Below are 27,280 nucleotides of genomic sequence, written 5' to 3'. Positions count from 1 at the left end.
TAGTACATCTAGGGCATGCCAGAAAATGCCAATAAAAGATGCGTTATGGATGTGACAGAAAAAGTATCACTTTTCTTGGGTTACTGTACATTTTTATCAAACTCTGTGAAATTGTAAACCTAATGTCGAAATGGAGATATCCATTTGATAGAGGGGTCCAAGGTGAATATTAAAAAATCTTTGTTTAAAATATTTTGTATTTCATGCAGAGTTTCGGAAGGAAAAGTCAGCGTTATGGATGTGACGAAATTCCGTTATGGATGTGACGCGTCTGAAATAGACATGGCATATGTTTAGAAAATCAGCAATTTAACCACCATAACCCTTTGAAAAACTCTCTAAATATCAGCTAAAACTATCAAAGTTCTTAAATAATATTTAGGATGGCTATTGTTTTGCTGTTTTGTGGATTTTAGCATACATTTCTGTGGCTTGTGGCAATAATATAGAATTGTACATGATCAAAGTTGATTTTAGCTTGGGGTTTACATTATAAGAAAGAAAGACTGACAGTGACATATTAGGTTGGTTACAAATTGGTTCAACTTATTCACATCTGTAAAATACAGGCCTAGGTGATATCTCTGGGAGTGGTTTTGATGTATTACATGTTGCTTTATTTTTGCATGGTGAGGTTGACATTTACATGGAATTGCCCATATCGAGAAACATGTTACTCAGATCCGCGATGCATTTTGTATGAAATATGCGAGTTTTTCAACATGAGAAGATAAACTTTATATCTTCAAGCCAATGTGTTATTTTCTTTTTATTATATAGATACATTCAAAAACAAAAAGTACCAAAGTTTATCAAAACAATTCATCAATTTCCTCATGAGTGGCATACACAGAATTATGTCAGTTTTCATTTATGTAAATTCAATTACCGTATTTATCCTAATAAACGCGCCCGGGCGCGATGCAAAACATGAAGGGGGAGCGTCAATTTCGACCCTTAAATGACAAAAATCGAACATGACAAAATCATCGGAATTTAAAACATTTATTTTGAAACACATGAAAATACAGTTATATGTCCAAAAAGTCAATTAAACAATGTCCAGCTCGCTTATAAGGATAACATTGGTAAGTAAACTATTTGTAGTGACGTCACAATTCACGTCATCGTCGATGTTTATGAGCTCACAAAACAAAATGTCGTCCTCAAAACGATCCTTCACCGCTAGTTTTAAGTTAAAGGTTGTAGAACTGGCAGAGCAGAAAGGCAAACACTTAGCTGCAAAAACATTTAATGTTCACCGTAAACGTGTACAAGAGTGGTGCAAACAAAAGGTATGTCTCCACCCGTATTGATATCCGCAGCAGAGTGAATGTCCATATTTTATACTGTCCATGTTTACTAACGCAATTTCCGGTAAAAAAAAATCAGCGGTGAAATTGAACGTCTCTGTTGTGGTTTGTTGGATTTAAAGTTTGTTAAATGAAGAAAATGGTTGGTAAATACTATTCTAGCTCTGAAAATCGTGGAGGCGTGTCAAATAGGGAGGGCGCTTCTATAAGGATAAATACGGTATGTCACAATTATTTCATTTATGTCAATTCAATTTCACAGTTCAATGTCAATTCAATGTCACAGTTTTCATATGAGTTTTTACATCTCCGACACGTGACGTCACGTTATCTTGACAACCATGCGATATTGTAAACCATATTCAATGCTCACTTTCCACTAGGTAGAGTGATGTAATACACATAGGATAAGCGATATGCTAATAATATTGCATGCTATCAAACCAAATGAATGAAATGTGATTGGGGACGTCATCGGGGGCGCGGCTCTGCTGCTGACCCCGAGTTTCACCTGTTGTGTTTGAGTTCGTGTTTTTTGTGATTTTTGTGGATTTTACGTGAGTGAATGGATACTGCATTTTGCACAAAATGAAGATGAGTTCTGGAATATTTTTGTGGCTGGCCCTGGCCTTGTGCCTCCTCAATGCCTGGGCGTTTGAAGACTCTCACGGTAGGAAACTCGGCGTCCTGACCTACACTCATGAGTTCTTACTTTCTCTGAAATCTTCAGCAACGCAAGAGGATCTGTACGGGGATATTTTTAATATATACCCTGAACTTAAACGAACTAAAACAAGGCCCAAGGCCAAATTTAAAAAGAGGGGTTCTAGAGGAGGTGTACGGGAGAGAGTAAGGAGAGGTTGCAAACACCCTCTGCCCACAATGACTCTTTCTAATGTCCGATCAATCAGTAACAAAATTAACGAACTGATGGCAAAACTTCAGCACGACAGAGACTACAGACAAAGTAACCTAATCTGTTTTACAGAGACCTGGCTTAAAAAGGACATACCAGACCCAAACTTGCCTGGTTACACTCTGATAAGGGCAGATAGAGATGCGCACAAATCAAAGAAATCAATAGGAGGTGGCCTGTGCATGTACTTTGATAAAAGATGGGCTACACAGTATACTGTACGGGAGACAGTTTGCACACGCGACTACGAAATCCTGGTGGTTTCATTTCGTCCTTTTTATTTACCCAGAGAGTTTGGCCAGATTATCATTATTTTAACTTATGTGCCCGGACCGGACTTCGAAGGGGCGGCGTCCAAAATTGCGGACAGCTATAACAATGCAATGGCCCGGTCAACGGAACAGCCAGTGTTTATCCTGGGGGACTTAAACTTGTGTGATTTGTCAAGTCATCTGCCCACGCTCCATCAATACGTGGACTGCCCTACACGTGCATCCTGGATAAATGTTTTGGTAACATACAGGACGCGTACAAGTCCATCGGTAGACCTGGATTAGGAAAATCCGATCACAACATTGTGCATCTACTGCCACGGTACAGGGCGAAACTGAAGCGCGACAAGCCAGTAACGAGAGATATTCAAGTATGGACTGATGACAGTAAGGAGGAGCTGAGAGACTGTCTGGATGAAACGGACTGGCAGATCTTTTTTAATTCCTGCGACGACCCACATGAACTGACTGAAACTATCACATCGTATCTAACTTTCTGCGAGAGTACCGTCATTCAGACAAAGACTGTATGAATTTACCCCAATAATAAAACATGGATAACGAGAGACTTAAAAGAATGCATAATAGAGAAAAAGCAAGCTTTTGCCAAGGGTAATGCAGAACTTGTGAAAGAAAAAAGATGTGAATTGAGAAGCAAATTGCAGAAGGCTAGGTTGGAATACAAAAATAAAGTGGAGAAACAATTCTGTTCTGGCAATGCCAAAACTGCATGGGCAGGTTTAAATCAAATGATGGGGAGGGAAACAAAACAAGGAGGTACCCCTACTGGCCCACCCCCCACCCTATCTTTTGCAAATGACTTGAATGTTTTCTACAGTAGATTTGATAAGACAGACTTCAGCACTGAACGGGAGGAGGTGTGTAAAACTGTCCCGGAATATAGCTCAATCAATCTGACTGAACATGAAATCCTTTCAAGCCTGACCCGTATTAAGCCTAATAAGGCCCCCGGTCCTGATGGTTTGAGTGGTAAAGTCCTTAAGTTCTGCTCTCACCAGCTAAAGGGTGTGCTGACAAACTTATTTCACTAGAAATAAGTTTCTACGCTAGAATCTTGTTCATAGATTTTACATCTGCTTTTAATTCTATGCAAATTCATGTACTGTTGCAAAGACTTGTTGATTTAGGGGTTAATGGTGGAATAATTCATTGGGTTAGGGATTTTCTCTCTGACCGCCCTCAACGGGTTATCTTGGGGAATATTGAGTCAGACCTCACTGTTTTGAATACTGGGGCACCGCAGGGCACCATTTTATCTCCCTTACTGTTCTCTATATATACGAACGAATTCAAAATCCAAGAAGAACATTTTAGGTTATTTAAATATGCTGATGACATGGCTCTGGTTGGTCTACTGCAGCAGGGTGATATGGAGAGAGAATATGCCTACGCCCGCCATACATCATCTCTTCAAGAATGGTGCCAAAATAGCTTTTTAGAAATTAATGTAAGTAAGACTAAAGAACTTGTCATTCAAAATGATAAGGACCTGTTATCTCCAATAATCATTAAGGGACAGACAGTGGAAGTTGAGAATGATTTTAAATATCTTGGCACTTTTATAGACAGTAAACTCATTTTTAAAGAAAACAGATTTTATTTTTAAAAAGTGCTCACAACGTCTTTACCTACTCCGTAGACTCAGAAACTTTGGTGTGAACAAGGACATCCTACAAACAGTGTATAAAAATCTTGTTGAAAGCATTTTATCATTTAATATGATCATGTGGTATGGTAACTTGAACATGCAGAGAAAAAAATAAGCTACAGAGAATAGTGAATATGGCCACAAAGATAATAGGAAAGCCACAAAAGCACTTAAGTATAATGTATGATGAACAGATTTTAAACAAAACCAGGAAAATCATAAATGACCCTTCCCACCTGCTCCACTGTGAATTCGAGCTTCTACCCTCTGGGAGGCGTTTTAGAGTGCCCAACGCTAATAAGAACATCTTTAAAAACTCCTTTGTCCCAAAAGGAATAAGGGCGATAAATAATACAGGGATTCTTACTTAATTCACTCCAGTCCTTTTTATTGGTCTGATTACTTATTTATTGTTATATTTATGATTTTTATTACTTGTTAGCTATTTTATTTATTTTATTTTTTTAAACACTCTTGAGTGCTAATGTATTTTTATAATAACTTAGTTTTCTCTTCCTTTTGTTTTTACAAAATGCAGCATTTGAATGTTTGATTTGTGTATTGTGATTTTAATGTTTAATTGTTTAAATGTCTGTGGTGGAACTGAAGACAAATTTCCACATTGTGGACAATAAAGTATTCGTATTCGTACAGCTTCCAGCTGTAGCTCATATGAAAAATACGAGTGGTGTATTTCCCAATAAAACACTCGTGTCCATATAATTTATATATGTTTTTACTTCACATTGTAAGTCATGTTATACTGTATTTTAAATGTATGGTATATGTAGTGATATGTGTATGATATATGTAGTATATAAATTTGTTTATCCTCATGTTATTTTTTCTGTTTATTGCTGAGCTTAGTGAAGAGTAATACAAGAATCATGTAAAGTACCGTAGCATAAACAGATATAAACTGACTCATCTCACACTTCAACATCTTGTGCTTACATCTTGCTACACAAGGAAAAGAACACTTTTCCTAGACCAATGAAAGCAACACAACATTACAACATAACTCTTAACAACACTGCCCCCTGTAGGAGCATAAATGCACTGTTTCATATCTGTATGTAAGGTCTGGTTTCCTCATTTCTCTCTCAGACTAACTGTACATGCAAATGTTGATCATAACTGTGCAGAATTGCTAAAAGTGTCTCAATACAGGATTACAATTATTCATATCACAGCAGCCCAGCCATCTTCAGATAATCCCTGTGTGTGATGTGATTTTAAGATCGAAGCTTTGAACACTTACTCTTTGCATATCCGTCCCCAGGGTAGATGTGCCGATTGTAGACGTCCATTATGAAAACCCGTCTGTCATCCAAGAAATCCCTCTCATGTCCATTTCCCTGGAAAACAAAAGGAGAGAGCAAAACACAAAGTTCACAACACAAAAACAATATCTTAGAAGGAAAATTAATTGAATTTATTGAACACTGAGATTATGATGAAGGAAAAAAAGGATTCACACCCCTTCAGTTTTTGCATGCCTACTGCATTATACATTTAAAGCAAAGACATTTTTTAGACATTTTTGCCAATTAAAAAAAAAATCAAAAACTGATTCTCTCCTTTAGTTTCATATACACACACCATTTTTTCAGTGCTTTGTAGAAGCATTTTTGGCAGCAATTATAGTTACAAGGTTTTCTGGGAAGTATCTGCAAGCTTCGCACACCTAGATTTAGGAGTTATGCTGAAACATGAAATTTCACCCCAGTTTGAGGCTGTGTGCACTCTAGAGCAGGTTTCCTTCAAGGACCTCTCTATATTGGATGCATATATCCTTCCCTCAATTCTCCCTGCAGTTAGAAGTACCCCCATAACATGAGGCTGCCACCACCGTGCTTTACTGATATTGGGGCTGCTTCTCTGCAAATGGTCCGGTATTAACCAGTTTCTGAGCAGTACCTGGTAGCCATTCTTCCATCAAGTCCTGATTGTGTTGCTGGTTATCCTTGCGGCAGGATTTCCTACCGATGAAGCCCTGTTAGAGTGGCAAGTGTCACCCCTCTGACCATAGCCCTTCTAGCCTAATGGCCAGATCCAAGTACAGTCTTGTTGGTTCCAAACTCCATTTGACTATGATGGAACCCACTATGCTACCTTGGCAACTACAGCTTTGAGCTGTGTATGGTAAGAAGTAATTTGCTTTTTGCAGTATTGTTCACTTTTGGCCCATTCCTCTTTCCAAATCATCTCAACTTCTCCAAGGTTATAAAATGGTTTTTCAATAGGTTTGAAATTTTCAATGAGATTCAGGAAGTTGGGGCTCAGCCATACTCAGCCTTCTTGATTTATTTTCACTCTATGCTTGGGGTCGTTGACTTGTTGAAAGTTCATCTTTCACCCAGATTTAGTTTCTCGTCCAATAATGAGGTTAAATTCTCCTCCAATATACTGGTACATCACTCCATTCATGATTCCTTGATTGATGTGTAATGCCACAGGACAATTTGCAGAGAAGCAGCCCTATATCATGATGCTCCAACCTCTGTACTTCACTGTGGAATGTCCTTGAGATCTCCTTTCTCCAACCATGATGAGCTAAATAACTACCAAAGAGTTCTATTTTTATTTTGTCTCAGAGTATATTGTTTTAAAAGAGTCCTGATTTGTTTACATGCTTTCAGATGCACACCTCTGAGCTTTTTTTAAGCAGAGAAGTTTTGAGTGGGGTGTAGGAACGAAAATGATTGCAATGCAGCTTGTTCTTATTGTTCTTTGGGTTACTGCTGTTCATGCTGCTTTCAGGTCTTCTTGCAAAAATGACCACCTTCTCTCTTCCCTTCCTTATTGTAAGTATGAGAGCATATTTTGAAATCCTGTGTAGTACACCTGTCCAGGACAATTAGTTGCAGTTCCAAGAACTTTCCGCCTGCATATTATTATTTTAAAAAAATATTGGACTGACAGGGATGATTAAGGTCTTTGTTACGGCTCTGTAACTTCTTCCATTTACATGTTGTTTAATAATGCTGTCCCCGAGAACTTGAGGAAGAACCTTCCCATTGACAGTGACTGCCTATATGAAATCTTCCCAACCAATTGCAACGTCTTTTATAATGACACCAGGTGCAATTTGCATAAGCCTATTTTTTGCAGCATTTATATCTAGAACTTGGTTTCATTTTATGTATCCTTTACACACACTTATTTTTATATAGTCTGAGTATTTTTCCCCCTAGCAATTCCATTTCTTTAACATCTTTTTCATGCTAATGAATACATAATTTATATGTACTTCCAGATCATGATGGGAAGACAAGTTCATGTTGGATCAATGTTTTGATAGGATGGATCAGGTTCGACTGCAAACTGCAGAGCAGACTGGATTGGAGTTGAACCACTTCCCTGAGCCACAGTACATAATAATATAATATACCATGGTCCAAGAGGACAAACATGTAATGAAATTCCTTCCCTGATTGCTTAGAAAAAGCCTAGGAGTGTGATACCAACAATTCTAATGAAGCCTGTATAATCTGGGGCTATGATGAATGAGCAGACATAGCAGGCCACTTTGCCATGGCAGCTTTGTGCCACGAGCACAGATTTTAATTACTCTGTGCTCTTTGATGTACTGTATAAACTGCCAATACTAGAGGAAAAGCTCTTTCATTAACACAGAACTATGTGCAGATTTGCTTCACAATTTAGAGTAAAACCTCAGGTGTTTTGAGAAGTTCCCCCTACAGGGACTTCTTTTCATTTATTATTACAGTGACATGAATTTTCTAATTTTCTGTCTCTCTCTCTTTTTCCTAATTAATCACCAAACTCTCAAATAATATTGACAACATACATTTTTGCATACAACAGATGGGGGGAAAAAATGCACGTAATTTTGTTTTTATGTAAAAGTATCACTGATGGTTAGATGCATGATGAGCATTTCCTCTCAGATCGCAACCATGTCACCCAAACATCCATCTCTCTTCATTACCCGTACTCTTTGTCACAACCAGTGTTCAAGTGATCACTGTCATCAGAGGTGTGCAGTAACACATTATGTTTACTCTGTTACATGTATTTATGTAACCTTTTCCAATAAATTGTAATTTTATGAATAGTTTTAATGCATAATACTTTTCACTCTTACTTGAGTACATTTACAATTTATGTACTTGTACTCAATTACATTCAACTACATACTTCTCACCACTTTTTATTTTATTACATTATTTTCATTCATTCACATGTGCACAGCTTCCAGAATGTCAACATCAGCGTGGAACCGTGTGAGATCAAGTTCCCGAACCAGCTGAGAAGTGACTGACTGCAGAGCTGCAGTTTCAGGCCAGTGGCATTGAACACACACGCAGTAGGACATTGTGTGAACCTGCCAATTCACGCAATTGTGCCATGTAGACAGCAACCGTTTTTGCTGGTTGTGTATGTTGCCATGAATATTCCCATTCAGGAAGGGATATCATCGGTATCGTAAGCCTAAGACAAGTGAAATGCTGAATAGCCTAATGGTTAGCCAAACCAAACAAAGTATCAGTGTGTACACGGAATGCCACTGGCCAGAAACTGCTGTTGTAAAACCGTGGCTCTACAGCTGCAGTCAGATGAAATGGAAGAGACTGTCCTTCCATTCCCTTACCATTAAGCTAATATGGAAGGATTCATAAAATGAATCGTGGCAAAATTGCCTTAATTTATGTTATTTGGTAAATCAATATTTTTTTATTAGGAATATACTTGAATGAGCAGATTTTATGCTTTGCTTATTAGACAAGCACTTTAAATTTTTATTTTGGACATAACTGATTGTGGCAGCAGGGGCATGATAAGCTACAGAATGGGCAGTGAGGAGTCAGATAGAACTGGTAACGTGAGGAGTTTCACCTGTGTCTGATGGCATTTTAATTATTGTGTGTCTCTTGTGTTCTTGCAGAGAAGCCAGTAACTAGAAAAAGAGAGAGAGAGAGAGAGAGAGAGAGAGAGAGAGCTGAGCAACCCAGCTCTGTGTGTTTGTGTGCGCACCTACACAGAGCAAATAAAGTAGCTGCAAAATAAACTTTACCTGAAACATAAAACACATCGAGTTGTCAAGTCTGTCTCCCACTTCCTCATTTCCCAAGAGCGTTACACTGATATTCTAATACATCTGAATGTATTACATTATAGATGTATTAAATCATCTTTGGCAGTGAGGGCGTGATCGAGCGTTGGCTGTGGACAGTGAGGACACAGGTAGAACTAGTAGGTAATGTGAGGAGTTTCACCTGTGTCTGATTCCTGCCAATTTACAACCCCAATTCCAAAAAAGTTGGGACACTGTGTAAAACATAAATAAATACAGAATATGACGATTTACAAATCATGGAAACCCTATATTTCATTGAAAATAGTACAAAGACAACATATCAAATGTTGAAACTGAGAAATTTCATTGTTTTTTGAAAAATATATGCTCATTTTGACATTGATGTCAGCAACACATTTCAAAAAAGTTGGGACAGGGGCAACAAAAGACTGAAAAAGTTGTGTAATGATAAAAAAATATGGTTAATTGGCAACAGGTCAGTAACATGATTGGGGAAGAACATCCCAGAGAGGCTGAATCTCTCAGAAGTAAAGATGGGGATGGGTTCACCACTCAGTGAAAAACTGCATGGGCAAACAGTGCAACAATTTAAGAATAGCGTTCCTCAATGTAAAATTGCAAAGAATTTGGGGATTACATCATCTATGGTACATAATATCATGAAAAGATTCAGAGAATCTGGAAAAATCTCTGTAGACAAGAGACAAGGCTGAAAACTGACATTGGATGCTTGTGATCTTCAGGCCCTCAGGAGACACTGCATTAAAAGCAGACACATGTCTGCATTGGAAATCACTGCATGGGGTCAGGAATGCTTGAGGAAACCATCGTCTGTGAAAACAGTTTATTACTGCATCCACAAATGCAAGTTAAAACCAGATATAAACAATATCCAGAAATACTGCCACCTTCTCTTGACCCGAGCTCTTTTATGATGGACTGAGGCGAAGTGGAAAATTGTCCCAAGGTCTGATGAATCAAAAGTAGAAATTCTATTTAGAAATCCTGGACACCACGTCCTCCAGGCTAAAGAGGAGAGGGACCATCCGGCTTGTTATCAGTGTACAGTTCAAAAGCCAGCATCTGTGATGGTATGAGGGTGCATTAGTGCACATGACATGGGTAGCTTGTACATCTGGGAAGGCATCATTAATGCTGAATGATATATACACATTTCAGAATAATATGCTGCCATCCAGACAAAATGTTTTTCAGGAAGGCCTCCCTTCTTTCAGCAAGACAATGCCAAACTGCTTTCTGCACATATTAAAACCGCATGGCTCCATAGTAAAAGAGTCAGGGTGCTAAAATGGCCTGCCTGCAATCCAGACCTGTCTCCCATTTAAAACATTTGGCACATTATGAAGTGCAAAATACAACAAAGGAGACCCCGAACTGTTGAGCAACTGAAACTGTATATCAGGCAAGAATGGGACAACATTTCTCTTTCAAAACTACAGCAATTGGTCTCCTCAGTTCCCAAACGTTTACAGAGTGTTGTTAAAAGTAGAGGTGATGAAACACAGTGGTAACATGCCCCTGTCCCAACTTTTTTAAAGCGTGTTGCTGACATCAAATTCAAAATGAGCATATATTTTTCAAAAAAACAAAATTTCTCAGCTTCAACATTTGCTATGTTATCTTTTTACTATTTTCAATGAAATATAGGGTTTCCATGATTTGCAAATTATTGCATTCTGTTTTCTTTACAGTTTACACAGCATGCCAACTTTTTTGGAATTGGGGTTGTATTTGTGCATCTCTTGTGTTCTTGCACAGAGAAGCCAGTAGCGAGAGAGAGAGAGAGAGCGCTGAACAACCCAGAGCCATGTGTGTGCGCCTAAAGATCAGAGAGATAAAGTCACTGAAGAATGATCTTTAAACTAAAAAAAAATAAAAATAAAAATAAAAACCTTGAGTTGACAAGCCTGTCTCCCTCTTCCTCATTTCCCCAAGAGCCACGAGAGCATTACACTGGTGCCAAAACCCAGGAATTGAGGAGAAACACCATCATGGAGTCCACACAAGATCCTCTTGACCCTTGTCAACATCCAAAAAAAAAAAAACAACATCAGAGTAGAAACAGTGCTTCCAGGCTTTGCTCCAGACCCAGGCAAAGGACGACAGGAGATCTGGAGGCTGATCCAGCCAGCGGGTACTCCAGCAGCCGTTTCCACAAATGCTGTCTCCACACCACGTTATGTTGGTCAAGATGGACCTGCAGGACGATCCCAAAGCCTTCATGGAGCCATCTGAGCATTGCATAAGTGTGCTCCTGGCCAACCTCATAGTGGGTAGCCTGTTTATTGCCACTCCTGTCGGGGGAAGCCCAGCTCGCAGTCTGGCAAATCCCAGCCAAGAACTTGCTAGAGTATCTGGATCTGAAGTGGGCTATCTTGCAGTGGGTTGGCTGCACCCTGGAACATCACCAGCGCTTCCGTGCACTGGTATTCAGCGAGATCAGCCACCCGTTCACCTTCGCCCAACAGCTCCAAGATGCCTGCGATGCCGATGATAATATCAACTGAATGGTACTGGAGCAGTTTGGCGTTCAATGGCTAGAAGGAGCGTATTGGCCTAGGTTCAGTGCCACAGCGCAGCATCGCTGGAGGAGGTGGTCCAACTGACAGAGGACCATCTGGCAGTGTTTCCGGGAGCAGACGCCCCCACTCCCACGTCACCATATGAAATTACTCACTAATTGAGTAATCATTTAATGAGACTTGTTCTACTCATATTCAAGTCATAATTTTGATGAGTACTTCTACTTGAGTCATCATTATTATAAGGTAACAATACTTTTACCTGAGTATAGTTTTTACTTATTTGACCCACCTCTGACCATCACTTTTTCATTTATATCTTCATAGAATACATCAATATTGCTTTCACAACAATGTGTCTAAGCTTGAGAAAGACTCCTGGTTAATTATGAGAACAAAAACCACACATTAGGGACAAAACTCCATTCTTTTCAAAGCTCAAACATGCAATGAAGCAGTGGAACTCTATACAGCTTCAAATAGCTGGAAGATACATCCATAAAGCTCCTCTAATCACCTGCATCAACTGTCGACAGGCACGATTCAAACCAACTGAAATGTGAAGGCTATCAAAAATTAATCTTTGAATAGGAAAATAAAGGCAGCCTAGTTACATCCCTCAGCAGAAAACAGAACGGCTGATCTGCTTTTGTGTTTTATACTCTGGTAAAAATTGATATAGAAACATTTTTTTGCCCCACTCTCAGCACCATCCAATTGACTCCATCAGATGGAAAGGTGAACACCTTTGTTACAGGGAAATGTTAATTTTCTGCATACAATTGGGCTAAAGGACATGACCTTTTAATCCCCATGCTGTCATGGACAATTAGAGATGAACCATTATAGACCGAGAGTACCATCCCAGTGATGCAAAGGGGAGAGTTCTGATATTGCATATAAAGCCTTCTTTATGGTCCTATGGCCCAAAAACTATCACATGATGAACCCTTCAGCTGGACCTGTGGTGAGTTTTACTATTCTTGGCTATATTTCAACTCCTGAACTGCCCCCAAGCTAAGCAGCAGCCATCAAAGGACTTGTATAATAGCAAGGTGATGACGGAAGCTGCCATCATAGCTATAAAATAGTTATGTGAAGGGACTGAGAGCATTTTGTGCACCACAACTCACTCTCAGAATAGTAAATGGCAGAAATAAAATAAGATCTAGTGGCATGTAGAAGTAAGGCAGTCATGATTTTACAGAATCCCTATCCCTCGTTCTTACACAAGACTGTCAGTTATTTTTGATTGGTACTTAAACCCATAAAAACTTCTGAAAATCCTACCTGTCTTCAGGCTAATCATGATTTTATTGGCTTTTCATGTGTTTCAACATGTGGTTTATGTGGATAAAACTTATGGATTACACCACTTCACACTTCAAGCTAGATGGCTTTTAATACTAGCCTGATATATTGCATCTTCTAAAGATGACAGTTTCCATAGGAACTCACGTAACACCATACGCTCAGTGGTGGGAAATCCATACTGGTCTGTTCTCCCAGCCATGGACCAATCAAATGAATGAAAACTGATCATTGCTCATATGTATTGCAAGCAATCTGTTGTTTGATTGTGCATCTAATTAGCACTTATGAAGTCGTATATGCAAAGTACTTTGCCAGCAGAGTTCATTTCCTGAAATAACGTCATAATTCTGGTTGGTTAATTGGCATTTTAACACCAGCTTTACGCCTCTCTGTATACTCTACAGCCTCTAAACAGAGCTGAGACTGCGCATTCATGCCTGTTTAAGCCCACAAGTACATTTGGACTCTTGCTTCCCATGTGGACCTTCATGAATTATTTATTCTGCTTGTGCATTGATTCACTTCCACCTTGTCTTCATCGATAAGCAAAAGACCATAATTATAATCAAGCTATGATTCAAATTGTACATGGCACTTCTGTGGACAGAAGCCAAAACAGAGAAAGTGCTTAGCCCATCGTCCATGCTAACACCATTAAATGGCCTGCCTCATTAACAGAGTCATTACAGTGGTGGGGCACAGTTAAATAGAAACTAAAATTCCAATTGCCTGTTTGGCAAAGATTAAGAAAAAAATAATAGAAAAAAAAATCCAATCCATGGTCCGTATTCACACGGAACAACTTACTGTAGCGAGTAAAACATGCTATTATCACAAATAAAAACTGCAGCTGCATCATAATTTACTCCTCCATTAAAGACATTAGGTATGATTACTGATTGCTGTGTTCTACAATAAACATGAGTGTTCCATAAACAAAAACTGACATTGGTCAAAGAAGTGTGAAGCATTACCTATCACATAGCACTGTGAATTCTCCAATTTGACTGACAAGGATGTGCCAATAAAAGAGCAGCTCTGATGGTCCCAGCTATAATTAAAAGCACAATTTTATAATAAAGCTCTTGTTCTAATACGTTATCACTTCTTTTGTAAAAGCTCTTTGACAAGAACTTGCATGGACAACACTTCACATAATTTAAACCCAACAAATCAACAAAATAAAAACTGTAATTATTTAACAAAGAAAAACATGCTATCATTTTAAAGTGGATCAGGGCTCCATACTTAAGAGAATATGGTAATGCATCGAGCTGATTTTGGATGGTTTTTATTCTATTCTTTAAATTCGTTTCTTAAGACAAGGATTTTTTAAGATGTTACCTTGACAGTTTCGGCAATAAACTTCCGCCTTCTTCAAAACAGTCCACTTCTTCAAAACAGGACTGTTTTGAAGAAGGCAGAAGTTTAATCGCCGAAACTGTCAAGGTAACATCTTAAAAAATCCTTGTCTTAAGAAACGAATTTAAAGAATAGTTTCAATAGGTAGACATAATGAACTTTCACTACATATGATTTTGGATGGCTTTTGCGACTGAACGATGTCTGTACATACGAATGACATACATGTTCCATCACAGGGTACCTGATCAAACATGCAAGGCAACATATCTCAAACACTTGAACATCGGACAACAAAATTTGTAGCTTTATTTACACAAGATATATGGGGTTTTATCCAGTGCTTATTTTTAATTTGCTTTTTAAAAAATAAAATGGGATTATTTATGCACGTTTTATGGAAAATATTGATTAACCCCCCCATTGTGGGCAACATATCTTTGCATCGTATGCTTTTTAACCTGAACGATTTCTTATTCTGCACACTCGTGTAAACAATTATTGTGTAGTTCAATAGCAATTATGAGCATCTTTCTGAGCATCTTATGAGGTCTTAGATAATCCAATACGACTGCAGATCGTTATCGGTTAGTTCTTATGTCTGATAATATTTGATGGTAACTATATCGTAATGATGTAAAGTGAAAGTGCTGGTTCACTGCTGTCCACCAGGCACCCAGCAGAGTCACACCATAATAAATGTCATGGTGTTGTTTCTGGTGCATGGCATGCAGTGCCAAAGAAAGGAATAAATATGTATTTATAACTGCAATGTACACCGTAATTGGTATCACGGTCACAAGACAATGCAGCAATTTACTGATGCGAAATACAGGACACTGCATAATTTGATGCTATATTATTATCTCATCTCATCATCTCTAGCCGCTTTATCCTTCTACAGGGTCGCAGGCAAGCTGGAGCCTATCCCAGCTGACTACGGGCGAAAGGCGGGGTACACCCTGGACAAGTCGCCAGGCTATATTATTATTATTATTATTATTATTATTATGGGCGGCACGGTGGTGTAGTGGTTAGCGCTGTCGTCTCACAGCAAGAAGGTCCTGGGTTCGAGCCCCGGGGCCGGCGAGGGCCTTTCTGTGTGGAGTTTGCATGTTCTCCCCGTGTCCGCGTGGGTTTCCTCCGGGTACTCCGTTTTCCCCCACAGTCCAAAGACATGCAGGTTAGGTTAACTGGTGACTCTAAATTGACCGTAGGTGTGAGTGTGAATGGTTGTCTGTGTCTATGTGTCAGCCCTGTGATGACCTGGCGACTTGTCCAGGGTGTACCCCGCCTTTCGCCCGTAGTCAGCTGGGATAGGCTCCAGCTTGCCTGCGACCCTGTAGAAGGATAAAGCGGCTAGAGATAATGAGATGAGATTATTATTATTATACTCAGTTTGATTTTGTGCCCTTGCAAATATTTTGCTCATACACTCACCAGGAGCTCTACTTTTAGGCAGTGTCTAAATATCTATATAAAAGCTTTTTGAAAGGAGACATTTATTTAACATTTCTAGAAGGAGTCTCCTTTGTCAGGGCTATCCTATGGTCAGTTTTCTGCCATGCAAAAGTCTTCCAAACAGAGTTTCTAGTTTGCTAGTAACATGAGAGGGGAAAAAAAAGAGGTTGGTGATGGAGTGATTGCTTACAGCTTATATAACATACCTGAGAACAGGTAATAACTTCTCTCGGTTTCAATTTTTACTTGAGTAAAACATTCAATGTTTCAGAACTACTATAATTGAAATTTAATCAAGACAAATGTTTCTATAAGCCATTCAGTCTCTTAGCAGCATTGTGGCAGCGGGGGCGTGGTCAAGCGGTGGTTTGGACCGGAGGGTGGAGTCAGGGAAGGTAAGTGGCAGAATCACTGCACCTGATGTCAGTTAACATGTGTTTTGTGTGTCTTCCCCAGTGACCGTGCCCTATATAAGAAGAGAGAGGACAGAGGAAGGGAGCTCTCTCCCCAACCAGATGCCTTGTGTGTGCGCGTGCGTGTGTGGCTGGGAGAGTGGAAAATAAGTACATTGAAAAGTGGAAAATAGAGTTTTGTTGAACTCAGTTCCGGCCTGCCGTCCTTCTGTGCTCCACCCACCCGTCAGAATTGCGACAGTGGTGCCGAAACCCAGGATCGGAGCACAGAGAAGAATAGCCCCATGGAGTCCTCCCCCTTCGTGGACCTGGTCCACGCCTTCGCCACGGCCCAGCAGAGCCAGCACCAGGCGCTAATTGCCCTCCGGAAGGAGCAGGAGCAAAGGTTTGAGGCCCTGGTGCTGGCACAGCAGGAAGATCGTCAGGCGTTCTGGCACCTCCTCGCGTCGGCCGGGTCCACCACCTCCACGGGCCCTCCCCACCTCACCCTAACGAAGATGGGCCCGCACGACGACCCCGAGACCTTCCTCACGCTCTTTTGAGCAGGCAGCAGAGGCCTCGGGCTGGCCGGTGGAACAGCATGTGGCGCGCCTCCTCCCCCTGCTAACAGGCGAGGCACAGCTGGCCGCGCTACAGCTCCCTGCCGACAGCCAACTGGTCTACGCGGACCTCCGCTGGGCCATCCTCCAGCGTGTGGGGCACACCCCTGAACAACATCGACAGCGCTTCTGCGCTCTGCACCTGGAGGAAGATGCCCGGCCGTTCGCGTTTGGCCAGCAACTCTGGGACGCCTGCTGGCGGTGGCTGAGGGCTGACAACCGCGACGCAGAGGGAATCGTTGATCTGGTGGTACTGGAACAGTTCATCACCCGACTACCCGAAGGGACCACGGAGTGGGTCCAGTGCCATCGTCCGGCGTCGCTGGATTAGGCCATCGAGCTGGCGGAGGACCATTTGGCGGCTGTTCCGACGGCAGGACAGCAGATCTCCTCTTCTCCCCTCTCTCTCTCCCTCCCCTTCTGTGTCTTGTCCTTGCCCCGTTCCCCCACCGCGGAGGTGGGGGCCGGCTCCACCCCAGCCAGCCCACTGCACCCGCGGTGCCCTCCCGTTTCCCGCTTCCGTGTCTGTCTCTCCCCCCCTCAGGTGAGTGAGCCTCAGAGTACCGGTGCAGAGAGAAAGCCCGGGCCGGTTTGCTGGCACTGCGGGGAGCCGGGGCACCTCCAGCAGCAGTGCTCGGCAATGGAGGTGAGCGCAGTGGTCCAGATCCCCAACATGCCAGGAGCCGCCCTCAATGAGGCCGGAGTATATCTCATACCGGTGAGTGTCCAAGGGGATACATATCAGGCGTTGGTGGACTCTGGCTGTAATCAGACCTCAATCCACCAAAACCTGGTGCAAGACGAGGCATTGGGGGGAGCACAATTGGTGAAGGTGTTGTGTGTGCACGGGGATGTTCACAACTACCCTTTAGTGTCGGTCCACATTCTTTATCGAGGGGAAAAATTTAGTGTAAAGGCAGCGGTTAATCCTCGCCTGACGCACTCGATAATTTTGGGGACCGATTGGCCGGGATTTCGGGAGTTAATGAGGCATTTAGTGAAGAGTGGGTCCTGCCGTAATTCAGCAGGGGGAGGTCCCGGTGTGGCATTGGCGGAAGCAGCTGTCACAGAGCCGTCTACGTCATCTCTGTGTCAGAGCGAGGAGCCGCAGGCTCCTCCTACCTCTCTTGGGGAATCCCTTGCAGATTTCCCGTTACAGCAGTCACGAGACGAGACTCTGTGGCATGCGTTTGACCAAGTGAGAGTAATCGATGGTCAAACGCTCCAGCCAAACGCCACCCCGTCCTTCCCCCATTTCTCCATTATGAGAGATAGATTATACTGAGTGACGCAGGACACTCAGACTAAGGAGCTGATTACACAGCTTTTGATTCCAAAGAGCCGCCGGGAATTAGTATTCCAGGCGGCTCACTTTAATCCCATGGCTGGACACTTGGGGCAGGATAAGACACTAGCCCAAATAATGGCCCGGTTCTATTGGCCAGGGATTCGCGGCGATGTCCGTAGGTGGTGTACGGCATTACGCGAATGCCAGTTAGTAAATCCAGTGGCCATTCCAAAAGCGCCTTTGCGCCCTCTACCATTAAATCGAGACCTCAAAAGAATTGGGATGGATCTCGTCGGGCCATTAGATTGGTCAACACGAGGGTATCGCTTTATTTTAGTTCTGGTGGACTATGCAACGCGATACCCAGAAGCAGTGCGTCTTCGCAATATCTCAGCACGCAGTATTACGGAGGCACTCTTCTGCATCATCTCCCGAGTTGGAATCCCCAAAGAGATTCTGATTGATCAAGGCACCTCGTTTATGTCACGCACACTGAGCGAACTGTATGGGTTATTGGGAATTAAACCGATCCGCGCCAGCGTTTATCACCCACAAACAGACGGTTTAGAAGAACGGTTCAATCGCACACTCAAGAATATAATTTAAAAATTTGTTCGCGAGGACGCACGCAATTGGGATAAATGGCTCGAACCCCTGTTATTTGCAGTGCGAGAGGTCCCCCAAGCCTCCACGGGGTTCTCCCTGTTCAAATTATTATATGGGCATAAGCCGTGCGGCATCCTAGATGTACTGCGAGAAAATTGGGAGGAGGGACCTTCCCCCAGCAAAAATGAAATTCAATACAATATTGACCTGCGCGCAAAACTCCACACACTCTCACACTTAACCCAGGAGAATTTGCAGCAGGCTCAAGAACGGCAAACCCGCCTGTACGACAGGGGTACGCGCCTTAAGGAGTTCGCACCGGGAGATAAAAGTACTCGTACTGTTGCCCACATCGAGCTCCAAATTGATCGCCAAGTGGCAAGGCCCCTTTGAGGTCACACGGCGAGTCGGGGACGTCGACTATGAGGTGAGGCGAATGGACAGGGGTGGGGAGCTACAGATTTACCACCTCAATCTGCTCAAACTCTGGAACGAGGAGGTCCCTGTGGCATTGGTGTCGGTGGTTCCGGAGAAGGCGGAGCTGGGGCCGGAGGTTCAAAAGGGAACACTGACATCGCGTACCTCTCCGGTGCCCTGTGGAGACCACCTCTCCCCGACCCAACTCACGGAGGTTGCCCAGTTGCAGACCGAATTTTCGGACGTGTTCTCGCCCCTGCCCGGCCGCACCAACCTCATAGAACACCACATCGAGACGCCCCCGGGGGTGGTAGTGCGCAGCCGCCCTTACAGGCTACCCAAACACAAGAAAAAAGTGGTTCGGGAAGATCTTGAGGCCATGCTCGAAATGGGCATCGTCGAGGAGTCCCACAGTGACTGGAGCAGCCCGGTGGTCTTGGTTCCCAAGGCCGACAGGTCGGTCTGGTTCTGTGTGGACTATAGAAAAGTCAATGAGGTGTCTAAATTCGATGCATACCCAATACCTCATATTGACAAGTTGCTGGATCAACTAGGCACGGCTCGTTTTTATTTGACATTGGATCCAACAAAGGGATTAACAAAAGGATTTAACAAAGAGTTATTGGCAGATCCCCTTGACTCCACTATCCCGAGAGAAAACAGCCTTTTCCACACCGTTTGGCTTACACCAATTTGTTACACTTCCTTTTGGGCTGTTTGGGGTGCCCGCTACGTTACAGCGGCTTATGGATAGGGTCCTCCGCCCCCACACCACCTATGTGGCCCCGTACTTAGATGATATCTTAATCTATAGTAATGACTGGCCGCGGCATTTAGAACACCTAAGGGTCGTCCTTAGGTCACTGAGGTGAGTGGGTCTCACGGCCAACCCGAAGAAGTGTGCGATTGGGCGGGTGGAAGTACGGTATCTGGGCTTCCACTTGGGCAATGGGCAGGTGCGTCCCCAAATTAACAAGACAGCAGCGATTGCGGCCTGCCTGAGGTCCAAGACCAAAAAGGGGGTGAGATAGTTTCTGGGGCTGGCTGGCTACTATCAGAGGTTTATACCTAATTATTCGGACATCACCAGCCCACTGACTGATCTCACTAAAAAGGGGGCACCAGATCCGGTCCAGTGGATGCAGCAATGCCAGCGGGCTTTTTCTGAGGTGAAGACTGCACTGTGTGGGGGGCCACTGTTACACTCCCCTGACTTTTCTCTCAGACAGACGCGTCGGACAGATGGCTGGGGGCTGTTTTGTCCCAGGAGGTGGAGGATCGTCCAGTGCTGTATATCAGCAGAAAGCTGTTGGTGCGTGAGGGGCGCTACAGCACCATCGAGAAAGAGTGCCTAGCCATCAAGTGGGCGGTCCTCGCCCTCCGCTAGTACCTGCTGGGGCGCCCTTTCACCCTCTGTTCGGACCACGCGCCCCTCCAGTGGCTCCACCGCATGAAGGATGCCAATGCGCGGATCACCCATTGGTATCTGGCACTCCAGCCCTTTAACTTCAAGGTGATCCACAGGCCGGGGGCACAGATGGTCATGGCAGACTTCCTCTCCCGTCAAGGGGGGGGAGTTGGCTGCAGGCCTGAGTCGGGCGGTAGGGGTATGTGGCAGCGGGGGCGTGGTCAAGCGGCGGTTTTTGACCGGAGGGCAGAGTCAGGGAAGGTAAGTGGCAGAATCACTGCACCTGATGTCAGTTAACGTGTGTTTTGTGTGTCTTCCCCAGTGACCGCGCCCTATATAAGGAGAGAGAGGGCAGAGGAAGGGAGCTCTCTCCCCAACCAGACGCCTTGTGTGCGTGTGTGGCTGGGAGAGTGGAAAATAAGTACACTGAAAAGTGGAAAATAAAAGAGTTTTGTTGAACTCAGTTCTGGCCTGCTGTCCTTCTGTGCTCCACCCACCCGTCATATTTAAAAAAAAAAAAAAAAGCTGTGTATTCGAATGTAACAAAATTAAACATTTAATCAAACACAAACTCTCTGGCCAAGCTTTCAATCACTATGTTTACAAGTACAAAATATTCGGGTTTTTGTCCTTATTTGGAAAAAAGACAATACTCAGATTAAGCTGTTTACATGGCTAATGAAAAGCAATATTCTACCAATATTCCTGTTCACATGCAGCCATGCATTCTCCAATTGTCTACTTCATTTGTGTACAATGGACAGAGCTGACTGTAAACAGGCAAGAGGCAGTGCGTCATAAGCTGCTGTAAAAAAACCAATTGAGATGCATATTCCTAATACACTACATACAGTTGTGGCCAGGTGTTTACATACAGTGACATGAATATCATCTTGGATATGAATGTCATGGCAATATTTGGGCTTTCAGTAATTTCACTGAACTGTTCTTTTTCTGTGGCAGAATGTACAGCATACATCTTTAATTAAAAAACAAACAAAAACAAATACCACCACTAGAATTTGGTGCACAAGTTTTAATTTTCTTTGGGTTTTCTGAAATCAATCAACACAGGGTTGTTATACATACAGGGTCAAAAATATACATACAGCACACCTAATATTTGGGTAAAATGTCTCTTCGCAAGAATCACCTTGACCAAACATTTTTGTTTACCATGAACAAGCTTCTGGCAGAATTCTGATTGGATATTTCACAATTCTTCATGGTAGAATTGGTAGAGTGAATTTTTTTTTTTTTTGGCATGGACTCGACTTGTACAAGTAAGCACAGTCCATATATTTTCAATAGGGTTGAAGTCAGGACTTGTTTTAAGCTTGATGTTAGTCTGCTTTATCCTCCACAACCAGTTCTGATGTGTGTTTGGGTTCAATGTCCTGTTGTAACTCCCAAGTCATGCTCAAGTTTTTGATGGTTAATGCTGAAGAACTCTGAAGTAGTCCTTATTCATTATTCCATCCACTTTGTGCAATGAACCAGTTCCACTGGCAGCAAAACAGCCCCAGAGCATGATGATCCTACCACCACCACCAGCTGGTACAGTGTTTCTTTGTACATGGTGGTCATTGTGGCCAAACAACTCAATCATTGTCTCATCTGACCATACAGTGCTCAGCGTAAATGAGTACACCCCCTTTGAAAAGTAACATTTTAAACAATATCTCAATGAACACAATTTCCAAAATGTCGAAAAGACAAAGTTTAATATAACATCTGTTTAACTTATAACGGGAAAAAGTAAGGTTAATAATATAACTTAGATTACACATTTTTCAGTTTTACTCAAATTAGGGTGGTGCAAAAATGAGTACACCCCACAACAAAAACTACTATAGCTAGTACTTTGTATGACCTCCATGATTTTTAATGACAGCACCAAGTCTTCTAGGCATGGAATGAACAAGTTGGCCACATTTTGCAACATCAATCTTTTTCCATTCTTCAACAATGAACTCTTTTAGTGACTGGATGCAGAGTGATGCTCAACTTGTCTCTTCAGAATTCCCCAAAGAAAATAATTTATTTCCACCAAAAAGGTGAAGGCTACAAGAAGATCAGCAAAGCTTTACTTATCAGTCAGAATATTGTAGCAAAAGTGGTACAAAAATGTAAGAAAGATGGAACTGCAACCATCTCACAGAGACGTCCAGGTCGTCCATGGAAGTTAACACCTCGACAGGAGTGTCTTCTGATGAGAAGGGTTGAAGAAAATCGACATGCAAGTTCACTGCAGTTATCTAAAGAAGTAGAAAGCCAAACTGAGGTGACTATTTCCTGTGACACAATACGGCTTACACTGCAGAGGAATGGCATGCATGGATGCCGTCCATGAAAGAAGCCTCTCCTAAAGCCCAGGCACAAAAAAGCCCACCTAGAGTTTGCCAGGGCCCATGCTGACAAAGATGAAGACTACTGGGACTCTATACTCTGGAGTGATGAGACCAAGATAAATGTTTTTGGAACTGATGGCTTCAAAACTGTATGGCGTCGCAAAGGTGAGGAATACAAAGAAAAATGCATGGTGCCTACAGTGAAACATGGTGGTGGCAGTGTCTTTATGTGGGGCTGCATGAGTGCTGCTGGTGTCGGGGAGCTGCATTTCACTGATGGCATCATGAATTCACAGATGTATTGCTCTATACTGAAAGAGAAGATGCTACCATCACTCCGTGCCCTTGGTCGTCGTGCACTTTTCCAACATGACAATGATCCTAAACACACATCTAAGGCCACTGTTGGATTTCTGAAGAACAGGGTGAAAGTGATTCAGTGGCCAAGTATGTCTCCTGATCTGAACCCAATCGAACACCTACGGGGAATTCTGAAGAGACAAGTTGAGCATCACTCTCCATCCAGCATCCAGTCACTAAAAGAGGTCATTGTTGAAGAATGGAAAAAGATTGATGTTGTAAAATGTCACCAACGTGTTCATTCCATGCCTAGAAGAATTGGTGCAGTCACTAAAAATCATGGAGGCCATACAAAGTACTAGATGTAGTAGTTTTTGTTATGGGGTGTATCCATTTTTGCACCACCCTAATTTGAATAAAACTGAAAAATGTGTAATCTAAGTTATATTATTAACCTTACTTTTTCCTGTTATAAGTTAAACAGTTGTTATATTAAACTTTGTCTTTTCAACATTTTGGAAATTGTTTGTGTTCACTGAGATACAGTTAGGTCCATATATATTTGGACACTGACACAAATTTTGTTTTCTTACCTGTTTACGGAAACATATTCAAGTTGTAGTTATATAATGGACATGGACATAAAGTCCAGACTTTCAGCTTTCATTTGAGGGTATCCACATTAAAATTGGATGAAGGGTTTAGGAGTTTCAGCTCCTTAACATGTGCCACCCTGTTTTTAAAGGGACCAAAAGTAATTGGACAATTGACTCAAAGGCTATTTCATGGGCAGGTGTGGGAAATTCCTTCGTTATGTCATTCTCAATTAAGCAGATAAAAGGCCTGGAGTTGATTTGAGGTGTGGTGCTTGCATTTGGAAGATTCTGCTGTGAAGAAAACATGCGGTCAAAGGAACTCTCCATGCAGGTGAAACAAGCCATCCTTAAGCTGCGAAAACAGAAAAAACCCATCCGAGAAATTGCTACAATATTAGGAGTGGCAAAATCTACAGTTTGGTACATCCTGAGAAAGAAAGCAAGCACTGGTGAACTCATCAATGCAAAAAGACCTGGACACTCACAGAAGACAACAGTAGTGGATGATCGCAGAATAATTTCCATGGTGAAGAGAAACCCCTTCACAACAGCCAACCAAGTGAACAACACTCTCCAGGAGGTAGGCATATCAATATCCAAATCTACCATAAAGAGAAGACTGCATGAAAGTAAATACAGAGGGTTCACGGCACGGTGCAAGCCACTCATAAGCCTCAAGAATAAAAAGGCTAGATTGGACTTTGCTAAAAAACATCTAAAAAAGCCAGCACAGTTCTGGAAGAACATTCTTTGGACAGATGAAACCAAGATCAACCTCTACCAGAATGATGGAAAGAAAAAAGTATGGCGAAGGCATGGTACAGCTCATGATCCAAAGCATACCACATCATCTGTAAAACACGGCAGAGGCAGTGTGATGGCTTGGGCATGCATGGCTGCCAGTGGCACTGGGTCATTAGTGTTTATTGATGATGTGACACAGGACAGAAGCAGCCAGATGAATTCTGAGGTATTCAAAGACATACTATGTGCTCAAATCCAGCCAAATAATTATTGCCGTTTCATAATACAGATGGACAATGACCCAAAACATAAAGCCAAAGCAACCCAGGAGTTTATTAAAGCAAAGAAGTGGAATATTCTTGAATGGCCAAGTCAGTCACCTGATCTCAACCCAATTGAGCATGCATTTCACTTGTTAAAGACTAAACTTCAGACAGAAAGGCCCACAAACAAACAGCAACTGAAAACCGCTGCAGTAAAGGCCTGGCAGAGCATTAAAAAGGAGGAAACACAGCGTCTGGTGATGTCCATGAGTTCAAGACTTCAGGCAGTCATTGCCAACAAAGGGTTTTCAACCAAGTATTAGAAATTAACATTTTATTTACAATTATTTAATTTGTCCAATTACTTTTGAGCCCCTGAAATGAAGGGATTGTGTTTAAAAAATGCTTTTAGTTCCTCACATTTTTATGCAATCATTTTGTTCAACCCACTGAATTAAAGCTGAAAGTCTGAACTTCAACTGCATCTGAATTGTTTTGTTCAAAATTCATTGTGGTAATGTACAGAACCAAAATTAGAAAAACGGTGCCTCTGTCCAAATATTTATGGACCTAACTGTATTGTTTAAAATATTACTTTTCAAAGGGGATGTACTCATTTACGCTGAGCACTGTACAGCTATCCTCCAGAAGGCTTTTTTTTTGTCTGTGTGGTCAGCTTCAAACTTTAGTTAAGCTTGAAGGTGTCAATTTTGGAACAGGGGGTTATTTCTTGGATAGCAGCCTCTTAGTCCATGGTGATCTGAACTGTAGACAGTGGTCCATCAGCTTCCAGTTCATGGCAGGGCTGTGCCATGGTTGTTCCTGACCATCCAAACCAGTTTCCTTTCAGCTGAGGGTGACAGTTTGGGTTTTCTTGAAGCAAAGTGGCTTGGCAAAGTGACCACACCTCATAGTAACTTGGATACAATTGTTTGAACTGATCTTGGAATTTGCAGATGTTTAGAAATGGCTCCAAGAGACATTCCAGAGTTGTGTATATCTGTGATCCTCTTTCTCAGATCTGCACTGAGCTCCTTGGACTTTCCCCATTTTACGGTGTGTTGGTCAATCCAATGAGTGCTGTAAACAAACCCTTTTTATGAAGGCACAGAGAAGCTACCAGCTGTAGTCATCATGATAACTAACAGGAAGTTAAGAGACCTCGGCCTTGGCAAGATGAGACATTTTGGAAGTTTCAGCACTTCTGAATTAATAATCTAAGTGAACGTATGTAAATTTGACACTGTATGTATAAATTTGACCCTGTGTTGGAGGCCTATCCCAGCTGACAATAGGCGAGAGGCGGGGTACACCCTGGACAAGTCGCCAGGTCATCGCAGGGCTGACACAGAGACAAACAACCATTCACACCTACGGTCAATTTAGAGCCACCAATTAACCTAATCTGCATGTTTTTGGACTGTGGGGGAAACCGGAGCACCCAAAGAAAACCCACACAGACATGGGGAGAACATGCAAACTCCACACAGAAAGGCCCCCATTGGCCACTGGGCTCGAACCCAGAACCTTCTTGCTGCGAGGTGACAGTGCTAGCCACTACACCACTGTGCCACCCAGACCAAATTCATAATGCCCAAATGGAATATGTTGTTTACCTGACCCGTATCAAATTGTGAATATTGTCATATTTAGAATAATAGTGGAATACTAAATGTACTGACTGATGGACAGGGCTGTCAAGTCTCTGAAAAACATTTCTACCCCAACTACAGCTCAAAAACTATACAAAAAGACTTGAACCTAGCCCAAAAAGTTTACATATTTGAAAACAGAGACACATTTTTCCTCTTTTTCTTTGGTCTTAATCTGCTTAAATTTCACCATGCCCCATCCTTGCTAGTGAGATTCTCAAGAGGGTGTATCTGAGTCAGACAGCTCTCTGGAGCTCAAACTTGGTTTTGAACCCTGCAGTCTCCACTTGTGAGCAGAATCTCATATGCAGCTATGAACTTCCCAACCACTGGTAATTTCTTTAACCTGGTTAGAATCAGCCAGGAAATGCTGTCTTGAAGCGAGAGAGAGAGCAAGCGAAGCCCCTTTTACACAGAGATCCCACAATATTACTGTTAAGCCGGCTTTGGGTGTTTACACTGAAACAAACAAAACCAGTGTGCGTTTTTACATAGCATTCCAGAACCAGAGATGTTACATGTAACACAGCAGAGTGTTAACGTCTAGGGTGACCTATAATATACTACGTGTCGGAAGCATGAAAACCCCAAGCATACCAACGTTGCTTTCAAAACAATAATGGTGGGTGAACTGAGTGTTGAAGTGCTTTTGATAGTTACACACATTTATACCACTCTTCAAATGCAAGGAAAGTTGCTGAGCATTGTGTTTGTGTGAGGGAGAAAGG

General features: G+C 42.3%; 1 protein-coding gene across 3 annotated transcripts in view; it reads right to left on the bottom strand.

Moving 5' to 3' along the window:
* The window catches only part of hdac11 (histone deacetylase 11), a 147,034-nt gene that overhangs the window by 11,697 nt on the left and 108,057 nt on the right, over positions 1 to 27,280 (bottom strand). For all 3 annotated transcript variants that reach the window (XM_060909879.1, XM_060909880.1, XM_060909881.1), the window contains one exon: positions 5,432 to 5,528. In XM_060909879.1, coding sequence (XP_060765862.1) covers positions 5,432 to 5,528 — 97 coding nt within the window. The remainder of the gene's footprint in view (positions 1 to 5,431; positions 5,529 to 27,280) is intronic.

The sequence above is a fragment of the Neoarius graeffei genome, chromosome 26 (genome assembly GCF_027579695.1).
Source record: "Neoarius graeffei isolate fNeoGra1 chromosome 26, fNeoGra1.pri, whole genome shotgun sequence".
Classification (NCBI taxonomy): Eukaryota; Metazoa; Chordata; class Actinopteri; order Siluriformes; family Ariidae; genus Neoarius; species Neoarius graeffei.
This window is presented reverse-complemented; position numbering and strand designations above follow the sequence as displayed.